Source organism: Carettochelys insculpta, chromosome 22 (assembly GCF_033958435.1).
Source record: "Carettochelys insculpta isolate YL-2023 chromosome 22, ASM3395843v1, whole genome shotgun sequence".
In the NCBI taxonomy this organism is placed as follows: Eukaryota; Metazoa; Chordata; order Testudines; family Carettochelyidae; genus Carettochelys; species Carettochelys insculpta.
Genome location: NC_134158.1, coordinates 3,615,837 through 3,636,049, shown reverse-complemented (window position 1 = coordinate 3,636,049; position 20,213 = coordinate 3,615,837). Strand labels below are relative to the sequence as shown.

General features: G+C 55.5%; 1 protein-coding gene and 1 non-coding gene across 2 annotated transcripts in view; one reads left to right on the top strand and one right to left on the bottom strand.

Moving 5' to 3' along the window:
* Positions 1 to 201: 201 nt before the first annotated feature.
* LOC142024784 (uncharacterized) overlaps positions 202 to 20,213 on the bottom strand; it is a 50,816-nt gene continuing 30,804 nt past the window's right edge. The window contains 3 exon segments of the mRNA XM_075017004.1: positions 202 to 659; positions 661 to 2,246; positions 2,552 to 2,662. Coding sequence (XP_074873105.1) covers positions 552 to 659; positions 661 to 2,246; positions 2,552 to 2,662 — 1,805 coding nt within the window. The 3' untranslated portion in view covers positions 202 to 551.
* LOC142025397 (U2 spliceosomal RNA) lies at positions 14,699 to 14,892 on the top strand. Its single transcript, XR_012648668.1, has one exon. It is a non-coding gene; the product is annotated as a U2 spliceosomal RNA (small nuclear RNA).

Here is a 20,213-nt window from a genome sequence, read left to right as displayed (position 1 = left end):
CGCCGCCGCCCGGCTTGTCCCGACGGGGCTCCTTTTTCAAAGGACCCCACCTACTTCAAAGGGGACTCTGAAGTAGGAGGGGTCCTTTCAAAAAGGAGCCCCGTCGGGACAAGCCGCACGGCAGCGAGGCATGTCAATTTCAAAGTGCTGCGGCCGCTCGAATGCTAATGAAGCTCTGAATATGCATGTCAGTGCTTCATTAGTAAACTTCGAAATGGCCATTTGCGTGGCCATTTCGACGTGTGGGGCTAGTGTAGACGTAGCCAGAATGTTAGTTAATGTGGTTCTCACTGACTTTTTTTGCGCAGTGGCCCAGCTTCAAAAATAGTGACAAAGAGAGAGTTACCAGATTTCTCTCCTGTGTGCATTCTCTGATGATCAATAATGTCCAACCAGCCACTGAAAGTTACCCACGTGAGTGCAATCATTCGGTTTCTCTCTTCTGTGAGCTCTCTGATGATTAACAAGAGGCGAGTGTTTCCGAAACTTGTCCCACACACAGAACAGCTGAAAGGTTCCTCTCTGCTGTGGGTTCTCTGATCTGTAAGATTTTAGTGCTGACAAAAGGTTTTCCCACAGTTGGAGCCGGTGAAGGGTTTCTGTCCTGTGTGGGTTCTCCTATGTGTAACAAGGTTTGACCTCTGTGTGAACTTTTTCCCCACAGTCACAGCAGCTATAAGGTCTCTCTCCTGTGTGGATTCTGCAATGACTTTTAAGACTTGAGGAGCATGAGAAGCTTTTCCCACAGTCAGAGCAGTGGAAGAGTTTCTCTCCAATGTGGGTTCTCTGATGATAAATAAGATCTGAGCGCCGACAAAAGTTTTTCCCACAAACAGAGCAGTTGAACAGTTTCTCTCCTGTGTGGATTCTATGATGAGCAACAAGGGTTGACCTCTCACCAAAGCTTTCCCCACACTCAGAGCAGATGAAGGGTTTCTCTCCTGTGTGGCTTCTCCTATGATTAACAAGGTTTCACCTATGTCTGAACCTTTTGCCACAGTCAGGGCAGTTATAAGGTCTCTCTCCTGTGTGGATTCTGCAATGACTTTTAAGGCTTGAGGACCATGAGAAGCTTTTACCACAGTCAGAGCAGCGGAAGGATTTGTCTCCGGCGTGGGTTTTCTGATGCTTAACAAGATATGAGCGTTGACTGAAGCTTTTCCCGCAATCAGAGCAGAGAAAGGGTTTTCCCTGGGTGTGGATTCTCAGATGTTGATCAAGGCCAGAAATGTCACTAAAGCATCTCCCGCACTCAGAGCAGTTGAAGGGTTTCTCCTCTCTGTGGATACTCTGATGTGTGACCAGGTTTGCACTCCTGCAGAAGCTTTTCCCACAGGCAGTGCAGTGATAGGGTTTCTCTCGTCTGTGAATCATCTGATGGGTGAGAAGGTTTGAGTGTCGCCGAAAGCTTTTCCCACAGTCAGAGCAGTGGAAGGGTCTCTCTCCTGTGTGGGTTCTCTGATGATCAATAAGAGCTGAGTGCTGACGAAAGCTTTTCCCACACTCAGAGCAGTGGAAGGGTTTCTCTCCTGTGTGGGTCCTCTGATGAGCAATAAGAGCTGAGCGCCAACAAAAGCTTTTCCCACAGTCAGAGCAGCTGAAGGGTCTCTCTCCTGTGTGGATTCTCTGATGAGCAACAAGGCTTGGCCTCCGACAAAAGCTTTTCCCACACTCAGAGCAGTTGAAGGGTTTCTCTCCTGTGTGAATTCTCCTATGATTAACAAGGTGTGACCTGTGTCTGAACCTTTTCCCACAGTCAGAGCAGTTATAAGGTCTCTCTCCTGTGTGGGTGATGCAATGACTTTTAAGACTCGAGGACCATGAGAAGCTTTTCCCACAGTCAGAGCAGTGGAAGGGTTTCTCTCCAGTGTGGGTTCTCTGATGATTAATAAGACCTGAGAGCAGCTGGAAGCTTCTCCCACAGTCAGGGCAGATATTGGGCTTCTCTCCTGTGTGGATGGTACAATGACTGTTAAGACTGAAGCTTTTCCCACAGCTTTTCTGTTGTTCGCTCTCTTTAGTGTTTCTCACACCTCTGCTTCCATGGCTGGAGTTATCCTGCCCCTCCCCTGCATGGTTTCCCTGCTGCTTTTCTGGGCTACGCTGACTCTCACAGGTCTCTCTGTGCTCAGGACTCTGAGAAACACGACCTTCAGAGCTTCCCAGGAACATCCCACAGGAGGCCACTTGCTCTGGTTCTTCCAGCTGAAGATTCTCCTCATCATTCTTGAGCAGCATCACTTCACCTGCTGGGACACAGAGAGAACCAGACAGTGTCACTCTCTGTGCACTGAGCTGAAAGAAAAACTCAGAAAGGGAACAGAAAAGGGGGAACGCAGCCAACAGCTGATGGAAAGATTGAAATAACGTGAACTGAGCTGCTCCTCCTTCCTCACAACCCTTCCCCAGAGGAGGGACCCCAGCCCTGCCCCCACCCTCTGGCTGGAGCTGATGACAGGCTGAAGGGTCAGACAGTCTGGATGAAAAAGCCCAAGTGACATCTCGGAGAACACGGAAATCGGTTTCTGAGTCACTTTAGCTCACTGCTCACCTGTGTGTGGGGCGCTGATGATCTCCCCTTTCTCAGCGCCCTGGAGATCTGGGACCCACAGTGCCTCCCCTCGCTCCACCCAGGAGATCACATCAGCTTTGGGAAATCCTGCTGCACTCACAAGGGTACAACTCAGCCTCCCTTCCTGACCTGCTCCATCCCCCACATCCCAGGGCAGGACAGGGCCACTCAACTCAAACAAGACACTCGATTTGGGTTTGTTTTTGTGGATAAAACTAACACAGCTATGCCCAATGCCTGGCACCAGGCAGGCCCCGAATTTAGCCACGTGGAGCGGGAATCCATCAAACCCATGAGAAAACCTGCACAGATACAGACACCATCTTCCTCGCCAAGTGCAAATGGATGGACGTCCCACCGAACGGACTGAAGGTGAAACACTCACTGCAACCGACACACTGCAAGGACTGTGTCGAGAGATTGGTCACACACTCCTACAGACCTGAGGAACCACCTGTTCAGCTTCCTGTGCAGCAAACAGGGAAACATCACAAGGAGCTCTCAACTCTCGAGACTCTCCTAAAAAACAACCTTCCACACAAACGCCCATGTGGCTGGACTTTACTGAAAGGAGACAGGAGAGTTACAACCCACACTGCTCTTCTCTGCAGGACTGTAAACTCTCTAACCTCCTACTTACCGCATGGGGCCACAGTAGTGGTGCCTTTAACTCACCCAGCAACATTGTCAATCTATCCAACCACACACTCAGCCCGGCAGAGGAGTCTGTGCTATCTCAGGGATGCTCTTTGTGCCCCACCAGCCCCACAACATGACACAGTTCTGTGGGGATCTGGAACCCTGCCCCAGTTTTGCCAGGAATACTTTCAACAAGACTCTAAACAGCCCTACAGGCACCATCACACCTCGAGTACAAGAAGAAGAATTCTGCATGGAATCCTTCCTGGCAATCAAAACGACAGACTGGACGTATACATAGAGCGCTTCCGCTTCTGTGCGCAGGCAGAAATTGTGGCAAAGCGACATTGCTTATCCCATGACCTCAGCTGTGTGGAATGCAATGTCACCCACAGCCTCAGAAACAGCTCTGGCGCTGTCATCCAAGAGGCTGACAAAGGAGCTGCTGTTGTCATCATGAATAGGTCAGACCATGAAAAGGAGACTCCCAGGCAGCTCTCCAATACCACCTTCTCCAGGCTACTGTCCTCTGATCCCCCTGAGCAGCACACACAGAAACTGCACCGTCTGCTCAAGACACTCCTGACAAAAGCGCAGGAACAGATCTGCACAGACACACCCCTAGAGCCCCAAGATCCATAAATCTAGACATTCTGGAGGCACCATCAGCTCAGGCATTGGCGCTCTCATTGCAGCCTTGTCCAGCTGTGGGGACTCTCGACTCAGACCTTATGTTACCAGCACTCCGAGCTCTCTCTGAAACACCACCGACTTCCTCAGGAAACTGCTATGCACTGGTGATCTTCCTGAAACCACCATGCTGGCCTCCATGGATGTCACGATCCCTAATACAAAAAAACCCACGTGAAGATGGACTTCAAGCCGTTTGGAACAGTATCCCTGATGATGCCACAGCACAAGTGGTGGTGGAGCTTTGTGACTTTGTCCTCACCCACAAGTACTTCAGATTTGAGGACAATTTATACCTTCAAATCAGTGGCACTGCAATGGGCACCCGCCTGGCCCCACACTGTGCCAACATGTTTATGGCTGACCTGGAACAACGTCCTCAGCTCTCGACCCCTGGCGCCCCTCCTCTACTTGAGCCACATTCATGACATCATCATCGTCTGGACCCATAAGAAAGAGGCTCTTGAAGAGTTCACTGTGATTTTGACAGTTTCCAAACCATCCAGAACCTCAGCCTGGAACCGTCCACACAAGAGATCCACTTCCTGGACACTACTGTGAACATAAGTGATGGTCAGATTAACACAACCCTACACCAGAAACCCCAGGACCGCTATGCTACCTCCATGCCTCCAGCTTCCATCCAGGGCACACCACACGATCCACTGTTTACAGCCAAGCACTAAAGGTACAACCACGTTTGCTCCAATACCTTACACAGAGACAAACACCTTCAAGACCTTTACCAAGCTCTCCTGAAACTACAATACCCCCCTTAGGAAGTGAAGAAACAGACGGACCGAGCCAGATGTGTACCCAGAAGCCACCTGCTACAAGACAGGCCCAGCAAAGAAAACAACAGAACACCAGTGTCCATGAGCTGCAGCCCCCAACTAAAGCCACTCCAGTGCAACATCCATGACCTACAACCCATCCTGGACAATGATCCCTCACTCTCAAAGACCTTGGGAGGCAGGGCCTGTTCTTGCCTGCGGCCAGCCTGCCAACCTTAAACAAATTCTCACCAGCAAGTATAGACCACAACACTGTAAATCACAAACCAAACCTTTCGACAAACCTCAGTGCCAACTCTACCCACCAATGACACCACCACACCTGCTAAACCGGGGTTGTGAGTTCAATCCTTGACGAGGCTATTTAGCAATTGGGTTAAATAGATGCTACAGACAGTGCTTGCTCCTGCCAAGAGGGCAGGGGACTGGACTTAGATAACCTCTCGAGGTCCCTTCCAGTTCTAGGAGACGTGTAACTCCACTTATATTTTAATTTTATTTGAACCAGCGGGGCTTATTCGCCTGCACATCTAAACTGGACAGTCTCTACGTAAAAGAATAAATGGATGCAAATAAGATATCAGGAATGGTAATATACAAAACCTCCCGGGACGCTCAGGAGCAGATTTAAAAGTAGCCATCCTGCAACACAAAAATGTCAAAAGCAGACCTCAAAGAGCAACTGCAGAGCTGCAGTTCACTTGCAAATGTGACACCATCCATTTAAGACTGAACAAAGACCAGGACCAGCTGGCCAAGTTGAAAAGGAGTTTCTCTACTCTGGCTGTTCACATCGCCACATCCTCCATGACTGAATTGCTCTCACTGACTCCAGCCTTCTTCTTGAGTGGGTCTCCCTCCTTTTCTTGTGCCTGTATATTTTTACTGACCTCTGGAATTTCCATGTGGTGCATGTGGTGAATTGGGCCTTTGCCCACAAAAGCTGATGCCCCAGAAAATCCGTTAGTCTATAAGGTGACACAGGACTGCTCTGTGTTTTTGCTCGACTCAAAACGTGAGCTCTGTGAGGGCTGGTAGGGCCGAAACCGAGGCCCCAGGCAGGGCTCAGACTGCAGCTGCCACATGGCAGGTCACTAGAACTTGTGGAGCCAGAGCTCTGCCAGAGCCTCTCTCTCCAAGGGCTCTGTCCTCAAAGCTCCTGGCTGGGGCCTGGTTCCTCTGGCTCTTTGGCTCTGATGCGCTACTTGAATCAGCAGGAGGCAGAGGAAGTTGTCTGAGCAGCGAGGTGAGTCCTGGGCTGGCTGCTTCAGATCCCGCCCAGGCTCCTGCTCTGCGGCCCCTGCCTGCCTGTTGCTGGGTGGGCCCTACCAGCGACCCACAAGAGCTGCTGCTCCTGCAGCCGGCCATGGCGGTGTTTGGCTTTGCTGCTCTCTGGGGGATGTGGCTGTTGTTGCAGCTGGGCTCCCCCTCTGCTATCTCAGTTCTACTCTGCCAGCAGCAGCTTCTCTGCGTGATTTGACACTTTCCTCCTGCAGCACGGGCTTGCTGCTGACTCACGTTCCAGCTGCACTCGGTGCTGTTTCCCTCGGTGCAGGAAGGCGACTGGCAGAAGTGTGGCTGGAGGGATTAGTTACAGCCCCCGTCTCTGCCTCTCCTGCAAACTCCTGCTGAGATTCGAGCTGAGCTTTTGCCTTCACAACGTGACTACTCACTGCCTAGGTTTAGCCCCACTCGGTGTCACATGACAGAACTGGGCACCTCCCAACCATCTTCAAAATCCCCCAATATCGATGAAGGCCGAGGACGCTGGATGAGGTGTGTTATGAGACCTACGGGGAGTGACACTGAATCCCAACTCAGGCACATGTTACTCATAACTGGTTTGTCCTGTGTCTGGTTCCCACCAGTGACTCCTAAGAAAGCAATCTACAGTGCATGGGAGAGCTGGTGCCACTGTCTGGGAGTTTGTGTTTCATTATTCAAGAACTCGCCCTAAATGGTAAGAGCCAGCAGGGGTGCAGCAAACTGGCCCCAGGGGTAACCTGCAGGGACTCAGAGCAGCCGGAACCAGCCCTACAGCTCTGGTACCCGCCGCTCCTGCCAGCGCCCCTCCACTCACACCTCCAGACAAGGCAGATGGTGGGAAGCACATGGAGACCTGGGCTGTGGGAAGAGCAGCATCACTGCCATGTTCCTGAACCTGCTTCCCCTGGGAGGGGCTGTGGAGGGGACAGTCTCTCACAGGGGACCCAGTGATTCCTGGGGCTCACACTCCTGACACTGGGAACAGGGAGTGACCCTGAACCAAAGCCAACCCAGCTGCTGTGAAGCCCACACAGCCTGTGACACCCCCAGGGACAGGACTCCTCACCCAGCCAGCGCACGGTCTGGTAATTCTCCTGCATCACATCACTGTAGAGGGCTCTCTGCCCTGGGGCCAGCAGCCCCCATTCCTCCTGGGAGAAACACACAGACACATCCTCCAAGGTCACCTTCTCCGCCACCGCCATGTCCTCGCTCTGTCTCTGCAGGGCCAGGGCTGCTCTGGAGCCAGACATGGGGGCTCTGCACCTGGTAGGGGAAAAGCGCAATGGAAACACTTCAGACGGGGCTGGAAGCTGCTCTGCATCCCCCGGCTCCCCACACTCGTTCCCTGGGGCACACGTGCTGCACACGCACATTTGGGGAAACGCTCGAGTCTCACAGAACCACCTCACACAAGTCAGATCCTAAATCCGTCCTCGTTTCTCTCGGGACGCGGCCTGAGCCCCAGCACTGCTGCGCACTGGAGTGTGTCCCACGGAAACGTCACGTGGTTAGTGACACCCCACGGGGACAAGCCCGGAGGAAGGGAGCAGCTGAAGGGACAATGAGGATCACTGAACTGCACCGCGGGGGAGCACAGGCACCGTGCGACGAGCGCCCGGCCCCACTGGGGAACCGGGGGTGGGGGACACAAGCCCACCCAGAGCTCTCGGATCCCCTGCGGGGGGGGGGGGGTGCAATGGAGTCAGGGCCCCAAATCACTGAGGGGGACAAGGGAGAAGAAAACCAGGGGGGTGCAGAGGCCCTGGGGCGAAAACAAGGGAGCTGGGGGAGAACCGAGCACAGAGCCCCCAGCACCCACTGGTCCCTGCGGGGTGCAGAGCCCGCGGGCGCCGCCCGGAGACTCCGCCTGGAGGAGGGAGTGGAACCAGGAGCGAAAACCGGCCCCGAGTCACAGCCCCCCCGGCCGCCCCCGCCCCCCTCCCCTCCCCTCCCCGGGCGCCCCGGAGCCGGGTGGGGGCGAGTGCGGGGCGCTGGGGCGGCGCCTCTTTGCTCCCCGCGGGGCCCAGCGCCGCGAGCCGCCCGCAGCACGAGGCGAACAAGGCGCCACTGCCGGAGAACGGGGCGGCCCGGCCGGGACCAGGGAAGGGGCTGGGGCGGGGGGGCCCCCGCACGGAGCGTCCGAGAGACAAACGGGGGGGGCGGAGTCACTTCCCGGCACGGCCGGGCCCCGCCTCACCTGGCGGCGGCTCCCTGCGGGGGGGGGTCTCCGGGCGGCGGCAGGAAACTGGCTCTTAGGAAGTGACGTCCTGGAAGGAGAAGGTGAAGGACGTAGAGGAAGTGACGCAAGAGGGAGGGGGTGAGAGGGGAAGTGACGTAAGGGTGAGGCGGGGGCGGGCTGCGGTGGGGGCAGATGTGGGGGGGGTTTGTCCCACTCACAGGCTGTGCGGGTAAAACTGTCCGGAGCAGGCGGCTGCCCCGGCCTGGCTCTGCGCCTGCGGGAGACGGATCAGTGGCCGCTCGTAGCTCCAGCGACATCCACCCCCGCCACCGCGGGCTGCGTCAGGGGCGAGCAGCAGCTGGGAAGGGGTCCCTGCATCGAACCTGCCAAGGGCTCGTCCTGTGTGTCCCGCCTCTTCCCGCCCCCCGCTCCCATTGGCCGAGCTGCCTGTCAGCCCTGCCCCCCCCACTCCCATTGGCTGAGCTGCCCAGCTCGAGCTCTTCGCCCGGCTCCGCACTGGTCTCCCGCCGCGCATCGCTGTTGCTCTGAATCATCCCGGCCCTTCACCCCGCCCCGCCCCGCCCCGCCCCAGCGCTGTGCGCAGCCTCCCCACAGCCCCAGAGGGGAGAGAGTCTGTGCTGGCCCCGCCCCTCGCCCCGGCCCGGCCCCGCCCCCTCGCCCCGTCAGTCCGGCCCCAGCAGCTCGTCCCGGCCCGTGTCTGTGGTTTCCCCGCGGGAGTTTGTTCTGTGCCCCACGTGGTCCCCAGGCGGGCAGATTTCCTGGGCTGGGGTCAGTTCCCCTCCGGGCCCCTCCCTCCCTCCCGCCCCCAGCCTGGATTGCCCGTGTCAGGGGCGGCTCTTCTCTCCGCCCGCCCGCAGCCGGGGGCGCTGTCACCGGGCACCGCTTGGGGGCGTCTTGTGCCCCGACCCTCGCAGCGGCCCCGCTTTGTACGTGTCCCAGTGCGGAGACCGCCGTGTGTGAAACCCCCTTTTCAGTTCCCAGCCCCTGTCCGTCCCTGACACACACCCGCGTCCTGCAGCGCTGGGAAGAGTCACACGTGTGCGGGGTGCGGCGGCGGGAACGCAACGCTGCTGCAGGCTGGGAGGGGTGTGTCTGCCAGAGCTCATCTGCATGGGAATGCAAAGGGCGCGTGTGTGACACCTGCCAGGCAAAGCCTCGTGGGGAGCGAGTCAGCCCTGAGATCTGCTCCCTTGTAAACACCTCGTTGTAAAACCACAATTTATGCTGACACTCAGTGTGGGAGCTGTGAGACCTCACCAAGGCTCTGGGTTGTTGTGGGGGACAGGGCAGTCGCCATGGCTGCATCAGACATTGATTACACGGGGCTCCCTGGTTTAAAGCCTTGTAAGAAAAAAGTGGAGGTGCAGTGGTTAAGCCAGCTTGGTGAGTGCCTTGGTCCTGTCGGTGTAAGTCTGGCTTGCCTAGTTCTTCCCTGCTGTTGAAAGGCAGAGCTGGTGTGATGAAGTGGGGGATATCTGTGTGTGTGTGAGTGGCTCACAGAGGGTGTGGGGCTCCTGCTGAGGGTAACCTTGACGACCAGGTAACACCTTTGTACTGCAGACAAAGGAGGAGGTGGAGCCTGAGGGGTTTGAATTGGAACTGGGAGTTGGAAGCAGTTAGTCTGGGCTGGGAGAGAGAGAGAGACAAAGGAGGGGGCTAGGCCCCAGCTCTGGGGGCCCCTCGGGGCCTCCTCTCCCCAACATGGATTGGACTGGCTGTCTCTGCCTGCTGTACTGACTCCTCTGTATGATGCTGTGTCCTGTCGGCTAATAAACCTGCTGTTTTCCTGCTGAGTGAGAGACTCTCCTGCCTGCGGACAGGGTGCAGAGCTTGGGGGACCCCAGAACCCCATCACACTGGTGTCAGAAGTGGGATGTTCTGCACCCCGAGGATGGAGCATCCAGCAGTAAGTGACCGGGGCCCTGGAAGAAGTGGGGCCTGCGAGACCCAGGTGTGCTGACGGGCAGTGAGGTGCAGTTTCCCAAGGCGGAGGAGCCTGCGGCCGAACCCAAGCAACTGCGGTCGTGGTCCTCGAGAGGGGGTGTCACACCCGAGGAGGGGTTACCCCTGGGAATCTGTTGGAGTCGGTCCCAGAAGGTGGAGGGGCCGAGAGCCCAACCCCCAGGAACAAGTGACCCCTGAGGAGGCTGACGCTGAATGAGTTCTTCCCAAGACAGTGTGCTCATGGTCCCTGAGAGCGTGTGTCACACTGAAGAAGGGGTTCCGCTGGGAGTCTGTTGGAGTCGGTCCCAGAGTGCAGAGGGGCCTACGGCCTAACCCCGGGCAGCTTGTGACCCGCAAGAAGCCTGGCACACTGAAGGGATTCTTCCAGGAATCGTGGGGTGCAGAGGGCATCAGCCTGAGAGCCTGCAACCACGCTGAGCAACTCCGCTGTGAAGTGGCAGCACCTGGAAACTGAATCGAGATTAAAGAAGCAGGACAAGGCAGAGTGGATGTGCAGTGGCAGAGCTGAGGGTTAAGGAGAATCCTGCAGAGGTGAGCCCGGATCGGGGCAGGGAACCCTGGACTGCATGGAGTTCTGAACCGAGTGGCCTGCCACAGCTCAAGGAGGGAAGGAGCGATTCCAACCCATCATCTACTAGTGGCCAAGACAGACCTGCGAAGAGTTTTCCAGGCCTGGGCCAAGGAAGGTCCCTGTGTGTTTGTGCAGGAAAGCAGCTGATCCACTGGGTATGGCAAGTTGTCTGTGAAAGAAGCTGCTTCACCTTCTGTGTGTGTGTGGAGACCAGCCGGGGGGACTGGGACAAAGGAGAGAGTGTCTCTCATTGTCTGTCTGTGTTGAACAGCAGCAGCAGCCTGGGGAGAGAGCAGAGCCTGCGTTTGGAAAAGGTGCCAATGAGGAAACTAGCCCATTGTCTGAGGAGGATTCCTCAGCCTAGGGTGGCTGGAGAAGGATCCACCAGAAAAGAGCATTCCAGGTGTGTCTCTGAATCCAGCCATGGGGGCTGGAGCAGAGGGAATGGCTCTGGGATGGGCTGTGGTATCCCTGCTAAGGACACTGGTCCTTGGTGCAAGAAAAGTGCTTCTGCTTCTGGGGAAGTGAATCCTTTGCCTGAGCCTGTGGGGGCTCGAGATGGAGCCAGGATCCCAGAGCTGGATCTGAGGGCAGCTGAAGCCCAGATGGGAAGTGGGCCTACCTCTGTGTCTCTCAGGGGGGATGATGCTTTAACTTGGTCTAATCCAGTTAGTATCATCAGGGAATCCCAGAGACCAGACGATTCTGGTACTTGTTCTTTGCCTGATGCTGAGGTGTCACTGGGAGGGGTGAGAGGACTCTGTCCTACCAGAGTCATCCTCTCACCAGGACACAAGAACAGACGGGCAATGGAGTTACGCTGACTGATGAAGATAAAGGAACTGGTAGCAGAAGAGAGGAAAGGGATCCTAACCTTCTGTCCGGTGGTACTGGCTGTCTGCCTGGAGGGGGATTACATGGGAATCTGCCTAACGGGCCAGAAGTGATCCTGGGTGTAGGTGAAACCCAGGAGCTGGTTGTGGCTCAAGGGAGCAGTGCCCCTGTGGAGCAAGACAGGGGTGAGTTGTTGTTTGGGGGAGCTCTTGAGGAAGAGAATTTCCCTGAAACTTTTCCTGACCCGTCTGTGGGGACTGCAGAAAATGGGAGTGAGGTGAAGGAGAGTGAACAGGAGAGGTGCTTGTCTGTAAGCACCAGAGCAACCCTTTGCCTGGGGAGAAGTTTGTTTCAGCTCCTGATGGCCAGGACCTGCCTGAGTGTGAAACCACTGGCTGTGCTCTGGAAGGGTCCAAAGCAGGCAGTGTAAAAGTTTCTCAGGAATTGGAAGTTGGTGCAAGTAAAGTGAAAACTATCAGGGAATGTGAGCAGCCCTGCGAGAACCAAATAAAACAGCTGCACAGTCAGTCTCTGTAGGATGCAGGAGAGCGCCAGCAATTCCCCATCTCCAGATGGTGGAAACACTTATATTCTTATACTGGACTCCACTTCTGATTCCATGGGGAGGCAGTAGTTGGAGGTGGAAGGACGAAGGAGCTGTGGGCCTGGTGGGCCAGTAAGGGATAAACAGGGATTCCTTCATGTGGATTCTGCGTCTGGGACTCACAAAACAACTCTCAGAAAGCAGTTTGGTTTGCAAATTTCCAGACTGGTGGGGGGGGCCATCTCCCTGAGATCATCAATGGCCCAGCTCTTGTTAGAAGAGAGGGCACAGCCAGAGAGATCAAATTTCCACCCCAGGGGGCAAGAGAGAAGATTAGAACTTGATGGTGCTAAGAAAGGCCTCAGCCATTTATCCCCAAAATACCAGATTCTCAAGGAGGTTACACAAAAGTTGTGGTCTACCAAAGAGCAACGTAAATGTACAGTTGCAATGGGTTTGTTCTGTTACTCACGCTGACTGCTGTAACCAAGGGGTGCTGCTACCAAAAGCTGTAGAATTGTACCATGCACTGAATGTTTGAAAAGAGCCATGTGACATGATGACATTGATGTAGAAGCATAAATTGTATGCTAAAGGAGTCTGTAACTCTGAAATGTCACCATTGTTCCCTGTAACTAGTCTTGCAACCTCTGACATGAGAAGGAACATTCCAAACCTATTGTGTGGCATGGAAGGGGAAACTGAGGCACACAGCCATTGTGGTGGTCTGGCTAAATGCCAAGGATGGAAGCATTTGTACCTTCCGTTACTGGACTGTAACTGAATTCCAGACATTGGCTGGAGCAGCTGTATGGACTGGTGGTCAGATGGGGCAGGACCCAGACCACAAAAGACCTGTTTGATCTGTTGGTGCTGCAGCATCTGTATGGGCTCTGCCCGCCCGACTTGAGAACGTGGCTGACGGACCGGGGCCGAAGCAGCGAGACCAACCAACCCAAGGGAACTAAAGGAACTTGCCCAGCTGCATCACATGAAAAGGGCCAAGACCAAGCTCCTGACTTGGAGCCTCCCCCAGCAGGACTATGATGTGGAGGTGGTGCACATCGAGGGGAGAACAGAGGGTACAGCCAATGCCCTGTCACAAGGGGAGAGCCCCGAACTTCCCCAGGTCACCAGTTGAGTGACCCCGCTCAGTTCGGTCTGGAAGGGGGGAGAGATGTGATGGAGTGGGGGATACCTGTGTGTGTGTGAGTGGCTCACAGAGGGTGTGGGGCTCCTGCTGAGGGTAACCTTGACGACCAGGTAACACCTTTGTACTGCAGACAAAGGAGGAGGTGGAGCCTGAGGGGTTTGAATTGGAACTGGGAGTTGGAAGCAGTTAGTCTGGGCTGGGAGAGAGAGAGAGACAAAGGAGGGGGCTAGGCCCCAGCTCTGGGGGCCCCTCGGGGCCTCCTCTCCCCAACATGGATTGGACTGGCTGTCTCTGCCTGCTGTACTGACTCCTCTGTATGATGCTGTGTCCTGTCGGCTAATAAACCTGCTGTTTTCCTGCTGAGTGAGAGACTCTCCTGCCTGCGGACAGGGTGCAGAGCTTGGGGGACCCCAGAACCCCATCACAGCTGGCTACGAGGATGTTTATAAAACCCTGTGTGAGAAATGTCAGGAGCTCTAATGCCAAAGTGGCAACTGAGGCCATGTCGAGCTCCAATCAGAGGGTTCTGTCTTTGGGGAAGCCTAAGCAGTGGGGTGAGGAACTGTGGTGGTGGATGACAGGGGGAGGCTGGTAGGAAGCCCCTCAGACGACGGTGGGTGGCCTGTGGCAGCAAGGGGAGGCTGCAGACAAGTGGACAGCTGGTACTGCCCTGGTAATGAATGTATCTGCGGGCTTTGGGTTTGGGACTGCGCTGCAGAAGGTTCACCCTGTAACTGTGTGTATGGGGTAAAGGGCCAAGAGCCCCAGCAAGAGACTGGGTTCTACTGCATATGGGGATGGTAGCTGGGTAAAGGGGGTTTGTCTCTTCTTTGCTTAGATATACTGCATCTGTCACTGTAACCTTGGGGTAGGTAATGGTCCTTAAAGAAGCCATTTCTATCTCAGACTCTGTGCTTGCGAGGGGGGAGAACCGCCTTCCAGGCACCCCGCATGGGGGTGAAATTGTCCCAGGCCACTGGGTGGGGGCTCGAGCCGGTTGGTTGTATCCTTGACAGGAAAACCCCACCAAAGTTGAACCCGCCCTTCTGGCAGGCACGTGGCATTAACAGAAGGTTTCTAAATTCTTTTGCTAGTCTTTAAAGTGCTACTTGACTGCTTTTTGTTTTGGTTCTGCAGTCCGTCCAGGGTTAACAGCTCGATGGCGTCAGCATGCTGCAGCGAGGGGACAGGCTTCATGCAGATTAGGTGATGTCTTTGGGAGCGAAACAGCCACCACAGAGGCAGCTCGCAGGTCTGGTGGAATAACTCGTTTTAAAGCTGAATGATCAGGTGGGAGAGGTTTTGCTTTGAGCAGCTAGAAAGGAGCTGCAGGATGAAGAAAGTAGGTGTACTTGCTGATCTGTAAAGATCTTGTTGCAATGCTCACGTGTGTTGCATTCGGGTGAGTCGTCATGCCATCGAAAAGTGTCCAGATGGGTGGGCTGTGTAAAATTGTTTGAAAATGGTATCGCCTCTCGGCCTTTTGTGGGCTCAGATCAAGTGTAGTATCTGTTCTTATCAGTTTAATATCTGATATGTTCTCTATCTGAGAACTGTATATTAAATGGATTTTTGGAAGAGGGAGATGGAATAGGGGCTTGCTCCATCCACTCCATGCATCGACCTGGTATTGCAGTGCTTCCCGAAGTGGTGTACTTCCCTTTCAAGGGAAATGCATTTGGTGAAAAATTAGATTTTGAGTGTGAAGGTCTCGTTTTTCTGAACCAAAAACAAGGCTTTTAATATGCAGACTTATTCAAAGAATCATTTACAGTTTTGCTTACAGGTTGTGTTTTTATTTGTTGTGATCTTCCAAGTTACTATATAAATGGCTCCTTTAAAAGTTACTCAGGAAGTGGTGAAATACGTGTTTAACATTTGGAATAATGACAGAAGCTCCTGGGTGACATGCCTGTTTGTTGTTTCAGACAATCTCCCAACCTTACGAGGTTTCTCACTAACGGCCACAGTCTATAAGCCCAGGAATAGCAGTCCTGGAACCTTTCCCTGCAACAAAGCCCGCTGCTCGCTTTCTCCACATCTCTTCTCTGGAAATACCCTCACTGGACCTAATCAGGTTACTCACAGAATCACGGGCACTTTCTCATGCTCCTCTACTAACATCATATATGCCAACAGTGCCCAGGTGCTTTGTATATTGGGTGGACTTCTAACTCCCTTAGACAAAGGGTCAATGGGCACAAAACAGACATCAAAACGCTCCAGATCCACAAACCAGTTAGTCAACCTTTTCATGGAACGGGGCATTCTGTCGATGACCTCAAGGGATGTGTGTTGCAGAAAAGCAATTCTTGCTCCGCTTTGGAAAGAGAAACATCTGAACTGGCTTTTCTATTCAAATTCGGCACATTAACACATGGTTTCAATCATGATGGGAACTTTCTGAGTCACTATAGGGGCTTGTCTGCATACTTGGCTCAATCTAATTCTTGGCCTTCCCCCCCCGCCACCCCTCCGCTCTCTGATTTGCTCCCCTTGATTACCTTTTTCCGATTTGTCCTCCTTGCTTACCGTTTTGGTTCTCTGTGCCTTAAATCTTGAGTCTGTTCTGGTCTGGCTCTGGTCTGAAGAAGTGGGTCTGTCCCAGGAAAGCTCATCACCTAATAAACCATTTTGCTAGTCTTTAAAGTGCTACTTGACTGCTTTTTGTTTTGCTATTTATCATCTGTAAAAGCAGTTAAATGCATATTTAGCACCTCATTAGCAAGTGCGTGGCTGGGGCACTTTGGAATTGCAGCGCTGGTCTAGATGGGGGTCCTTTTCAAAAGAACCCCGGCAACTTCGAAATCCCCTTATTCCTATCAGCAAATTAAAATAAGGGGATTTCCACATCTGGACCAGCTGCGCAGCGCGAGCCGCTGCAATTTCCAAGTGCTGCCCCCCACCCCGCCCCCCGCATTCTAAAGAGAGTCTCATTAGTAATCTTCAAAATGGCGATTTGCATGGACACTTTGAAGTTTTGGGCTAGTGTAGACATAGCCACTTTGTTTGATGTGACTCTGGATTTCTCCCCTTCCTACCGCTCTTCTGATGTGCCCACTTTGATTCCGATTTGTCAACCTTGATGACTACTTTTGGTTGTCTGTGCCTTAAATATTGAGTCTTATGGTCTGAAGATGTAGGTCTATTCCAGAAAAGCTCACCGCTTAATAAATTATTTTGTTAGCCTTTAAAATGCTCATAGACTGCTCTTTTTTTTGCAGAGAAAAGAATCCAAGTGTTTGTAAGAGGCAGGTCTGCTCTAGGTCAGCAGGCCTCCAGGGCTGGTGAAAGCAGAGGGCTGCAAGTCCCCTTCATCAGCACTCCCATGATAAAAATTGTTCCAGCCCCCCTGGCCAGACCTGGTTTGGTTAACCATTAAGAACAGATTGAAACTTTTTGATTGTGCAGGTTTAAGACAAAGAGGAGACGCAACTGAAGACAGTTGGCAGTTTTTCCATGGGGCCTAAAAGGGCCTAAAAGCAAGCAAGCTGCACCCCTGTAGTATAAAACTCTTTCAGTTCTGTGTAATGTTCACCTGTATCTGACATTGAATTCAGTGTGATGGTTTTGAAATTAACTTGCTGTTCAGTCTCAGTACTGATTGTATCTGTGCTAATGAAAGCTCCTTGTGTGAGTGAGAATGGATGCTGTACGTATGCGAGACTGTCACCAGACGTTCCAGGAAGCGATCAGGACAGACCCTTCGTGCTGCAGATCATTACAAGGTGAGCAGTGGGCAACTCTAGAGAAGGAGAGAGGCAGTGAGAAACAGTCCTCAGTCAGCAGTAGCAGGCTGGGCCAATAGAAGACGAGCCTGTAGAGTGAGAGGGAAAAGGTGAGCAGTGGGCGCATTGCCACCTAGAAAGGCTGGCGCACTCTGGGATGAAGCGGGGCTTTGCCCACGAGAGCTTATGCTCCAGAATGTTAGTCTCTGAGGTGCCCCAGGACTTGTTTTTCTTACAGGGCACTGCAGGGCAGTCCCAAGGGGGTATTAACCCTGAGCGAAATGCAAGTCCCCTCTCTCATGCGCTCTGCTTCTGCTTGTCCCCCTCCCCGCCCCCGCTCCCCCCAGCTGTTGGTCACCCCTTGGGAACAAGGCTGGGATGTTGGCCCAGCTGAGTTGGTGCTTCCTCTGTAAAACCCGGGCTCAGACTCAGCTTTCCCGTTAACTTTTCCCAGGCACCTGTGGAATGAATTTGTTCCGTGCACCCCTCATGGGAAATGTGACACGTCCCCTCCATATCAGTAGTCTGACAAAGCGTGGGGGGGGTGAGGTCAAGGGGTTTGGCGTGTGGGAGGGGGGCTCAGGGCTGGTGCAGAGGGTTGGGGGTGAGGGTGCTGCCTGGGCGTGCGGGCTCTGGGGTGGAGCCAGGTCTGAAGGGCTTCGGGTGCCGGCTGGCTCCGGGCTACAGCAGAGAGGACCCCACCCCAGCTCTCCCCCCAACACAGCCCCCAGGCTGAGGCAGGGGGAGGCGCCACGTGGGGCTGGGTTGGGAGATCGGCATCCCTCCCCTGCCCTCAGTGGGTCTGGGGCTGGCGGGGGCTCCCCTGGGCCGGGGGGTTCCCCAGCTGCAGCAGGTCCCTGCCAGGCTGGGGCGCCTTTCCCCTGACAGCGGCAGGCTCGGGCCAGTTGGGTCCCGCAGCGCCCTGCTTGCAGGGGACGTCGCCCCAGGTGACCTCCGAGAGCAGCGTTCACCCCCAGCGGGGCTAAGCGGCGCCACGTGTCCCCCACCCCCGGGAGCAGCCCCAGCTCCTCGCCCCCGCCAGGAGGCCCGGCCCCGGCACAGCCCAGCGCCGAGCTCCCCGCACAGCGGCCAACGCCCCGTGAGCTCAGCGCCCCGGGAGGGGCTGGCCGGGGAGCCCCGTTACTCCCGGAGCAGCAGCCGGGCGGGGCGGGGCGGGGCACGTCCCCTTCGCGTCCCGCTCCCCCAGGCGCGCGGGAGCTGCAGGGGCGGCCCCAGCGCGGCAGCGGCGGAGGGCGCCGGGCTCGAAACTCGGCTCGGGGGAGCCCGCGGGCGCGGGCGGCTTTAGCGCGCCCCCTGGCGGCCGCAGGTGGTCACTGCCGGCAGGGAGCTGAAGCCACCGAAGCAGCCGCCCGGGCTGACCAGACCCTCCCAGCACCTGGTGTGACCCAGACATTCCCCGCCCCAGCGTGATCTGACCCAGAGCCCCTCCACCGCCTTCCAGCCTTGCCTGATCCAGACCCCCGCCCACAATGCTTCCACCCCCCCCGCCCCCGGCACCCCCCAGTCTGGTGTGAGCCAGGTGCCCTGCTGCAAAGCCCTGAGTAGTTTCCGGGGTCTGCCATCAATCAAACTTTAACCACGCCCTCTTTCCCTTGAGCCACGCCCCTTTCCCCAGCTGCTCCGTCCCAGCTCTGCCCACCTGTCCTTGGCAGTCGTGCCCTGGTGCGTCACTTCCGGGGGTGTGGCCTACCAAAATCAAACCTTCGCCACAACGCCTTTTCCCTTCAGCCACGCCCCAGCCCTTTTAGCTCCGCCCACCCCTTTCACCAGAAGTCCCACCCCCTTAACCCTTTCGACCCTCCCTCCTGTCACCAGAAGTTCCACCCCAACCTTTTTAGGCCCGCCCCGTGTCACCGGCAGACGTGCCCTTGGGGGGCAGGAGTACATCGGGGTCAAGTGAGACACGTGCCTGGAAGGAAAGGGTGTCATGCGACCCCTCGAAGGACTCGCCCCGCCACCCTCTACCAATCGGAGCGCAGCGCTACCCCCAGAAAGAGGCCATCTGGCTCCAAGGGCGCGTGTTTCAGAACTGTGCAAACGCTGAGCGGGAAGAGGGACACTTTCAGCACCCCTGCCAGGAATTCGGACGTTGTTCATGTGCCGACGGGTCTCCGCCGCACGTGGAGAAAGCGCCGCATCCGCGACAGCTCCGAGGGGAGCCCTTTGGCCCAACCCTTGTTGACGGATACACCGGAACCCGACCCCGAAACCCAGCCGCTCTCGAGGCGGCCCGACAAGGTAGACGGCCTCTCTCTGTCCTCCCCTACGGAGGAAGGCGGCCGCAGCTTGCAGGAGTCGGACAAGGAGAACGGAAAAGAAGCCAAAGAGGGAAGAAACGAATGAGCGAGGTGGGGGGGCAGTGTCATGGGATTTTGTGAAAACCTAAAACGACCCCAGGATCTTGCATTATTTTCTTTCTGGGAACCTCTCCAGAGCTCGACAGGGCCTTCCTTGAGGACCCAGAGCCCCAGGACGACGTTGTGTCAGAGAACGAAGATGAAATGGGCCCACCTTGGTTTTGCTCAGCACCGATACGAACCACTGAAGATAATGCCAAGGACGACGGCTATGAGGAATTTAGGAAGAGGCTTGGTATGGAAGTGGCTGAGCCAGTCCCACGTCGTCAGTGTAAAAAAGGTCTGCGTTCGATTGTACGCGATGCTGTTTATGCTGTCCTCAAGCACTGCCTCAGGGAAAAGCTTTTTGAAGATTGTGAGGCCTGTGTCATAGGTGCACCAGGCCAAAGGCACCAGGACTTGATGGCCCCTTAGAGACTCACAGAGATTTTGGAGCATATGCTTCAAAATGTCTCTCAAAAAATTCTGTCTGAATTGTTCTGGGCCTGGAGCTTCAGGCACCTCAGTCCCCTCCTTAATAGGGCCCTGGGCACATCCAGCGCCCTCTCACCTGCAGCAGCTCCAGCACCGGCTGCTGACACGTCCCCTCCAGCTGTGTGTTGAGGGCGCCAGCCCGGGAAATCTTCTCCCCCAGCTGGGTGGCATTTTCCTCCCCCCTCGGCCCGATCTCCTGGGCCAGCTCTCCCAGCCGTGCCAGCAGGAGAGGCTCTTGTTCAGCCAGGAACTCCCACGCCACCAGCTGCCTCTCCACGGCCGTCTGCCGCCGGGGTGTGCAGAGGGGCCGGGCTGGCCACGGGGAGAGGGACACAGGACATGGGCTGTTCCGCGCTGCCCGGGGCTTTTCATTCACAACTCAGCCGGGCCTAGCCAGCTCGC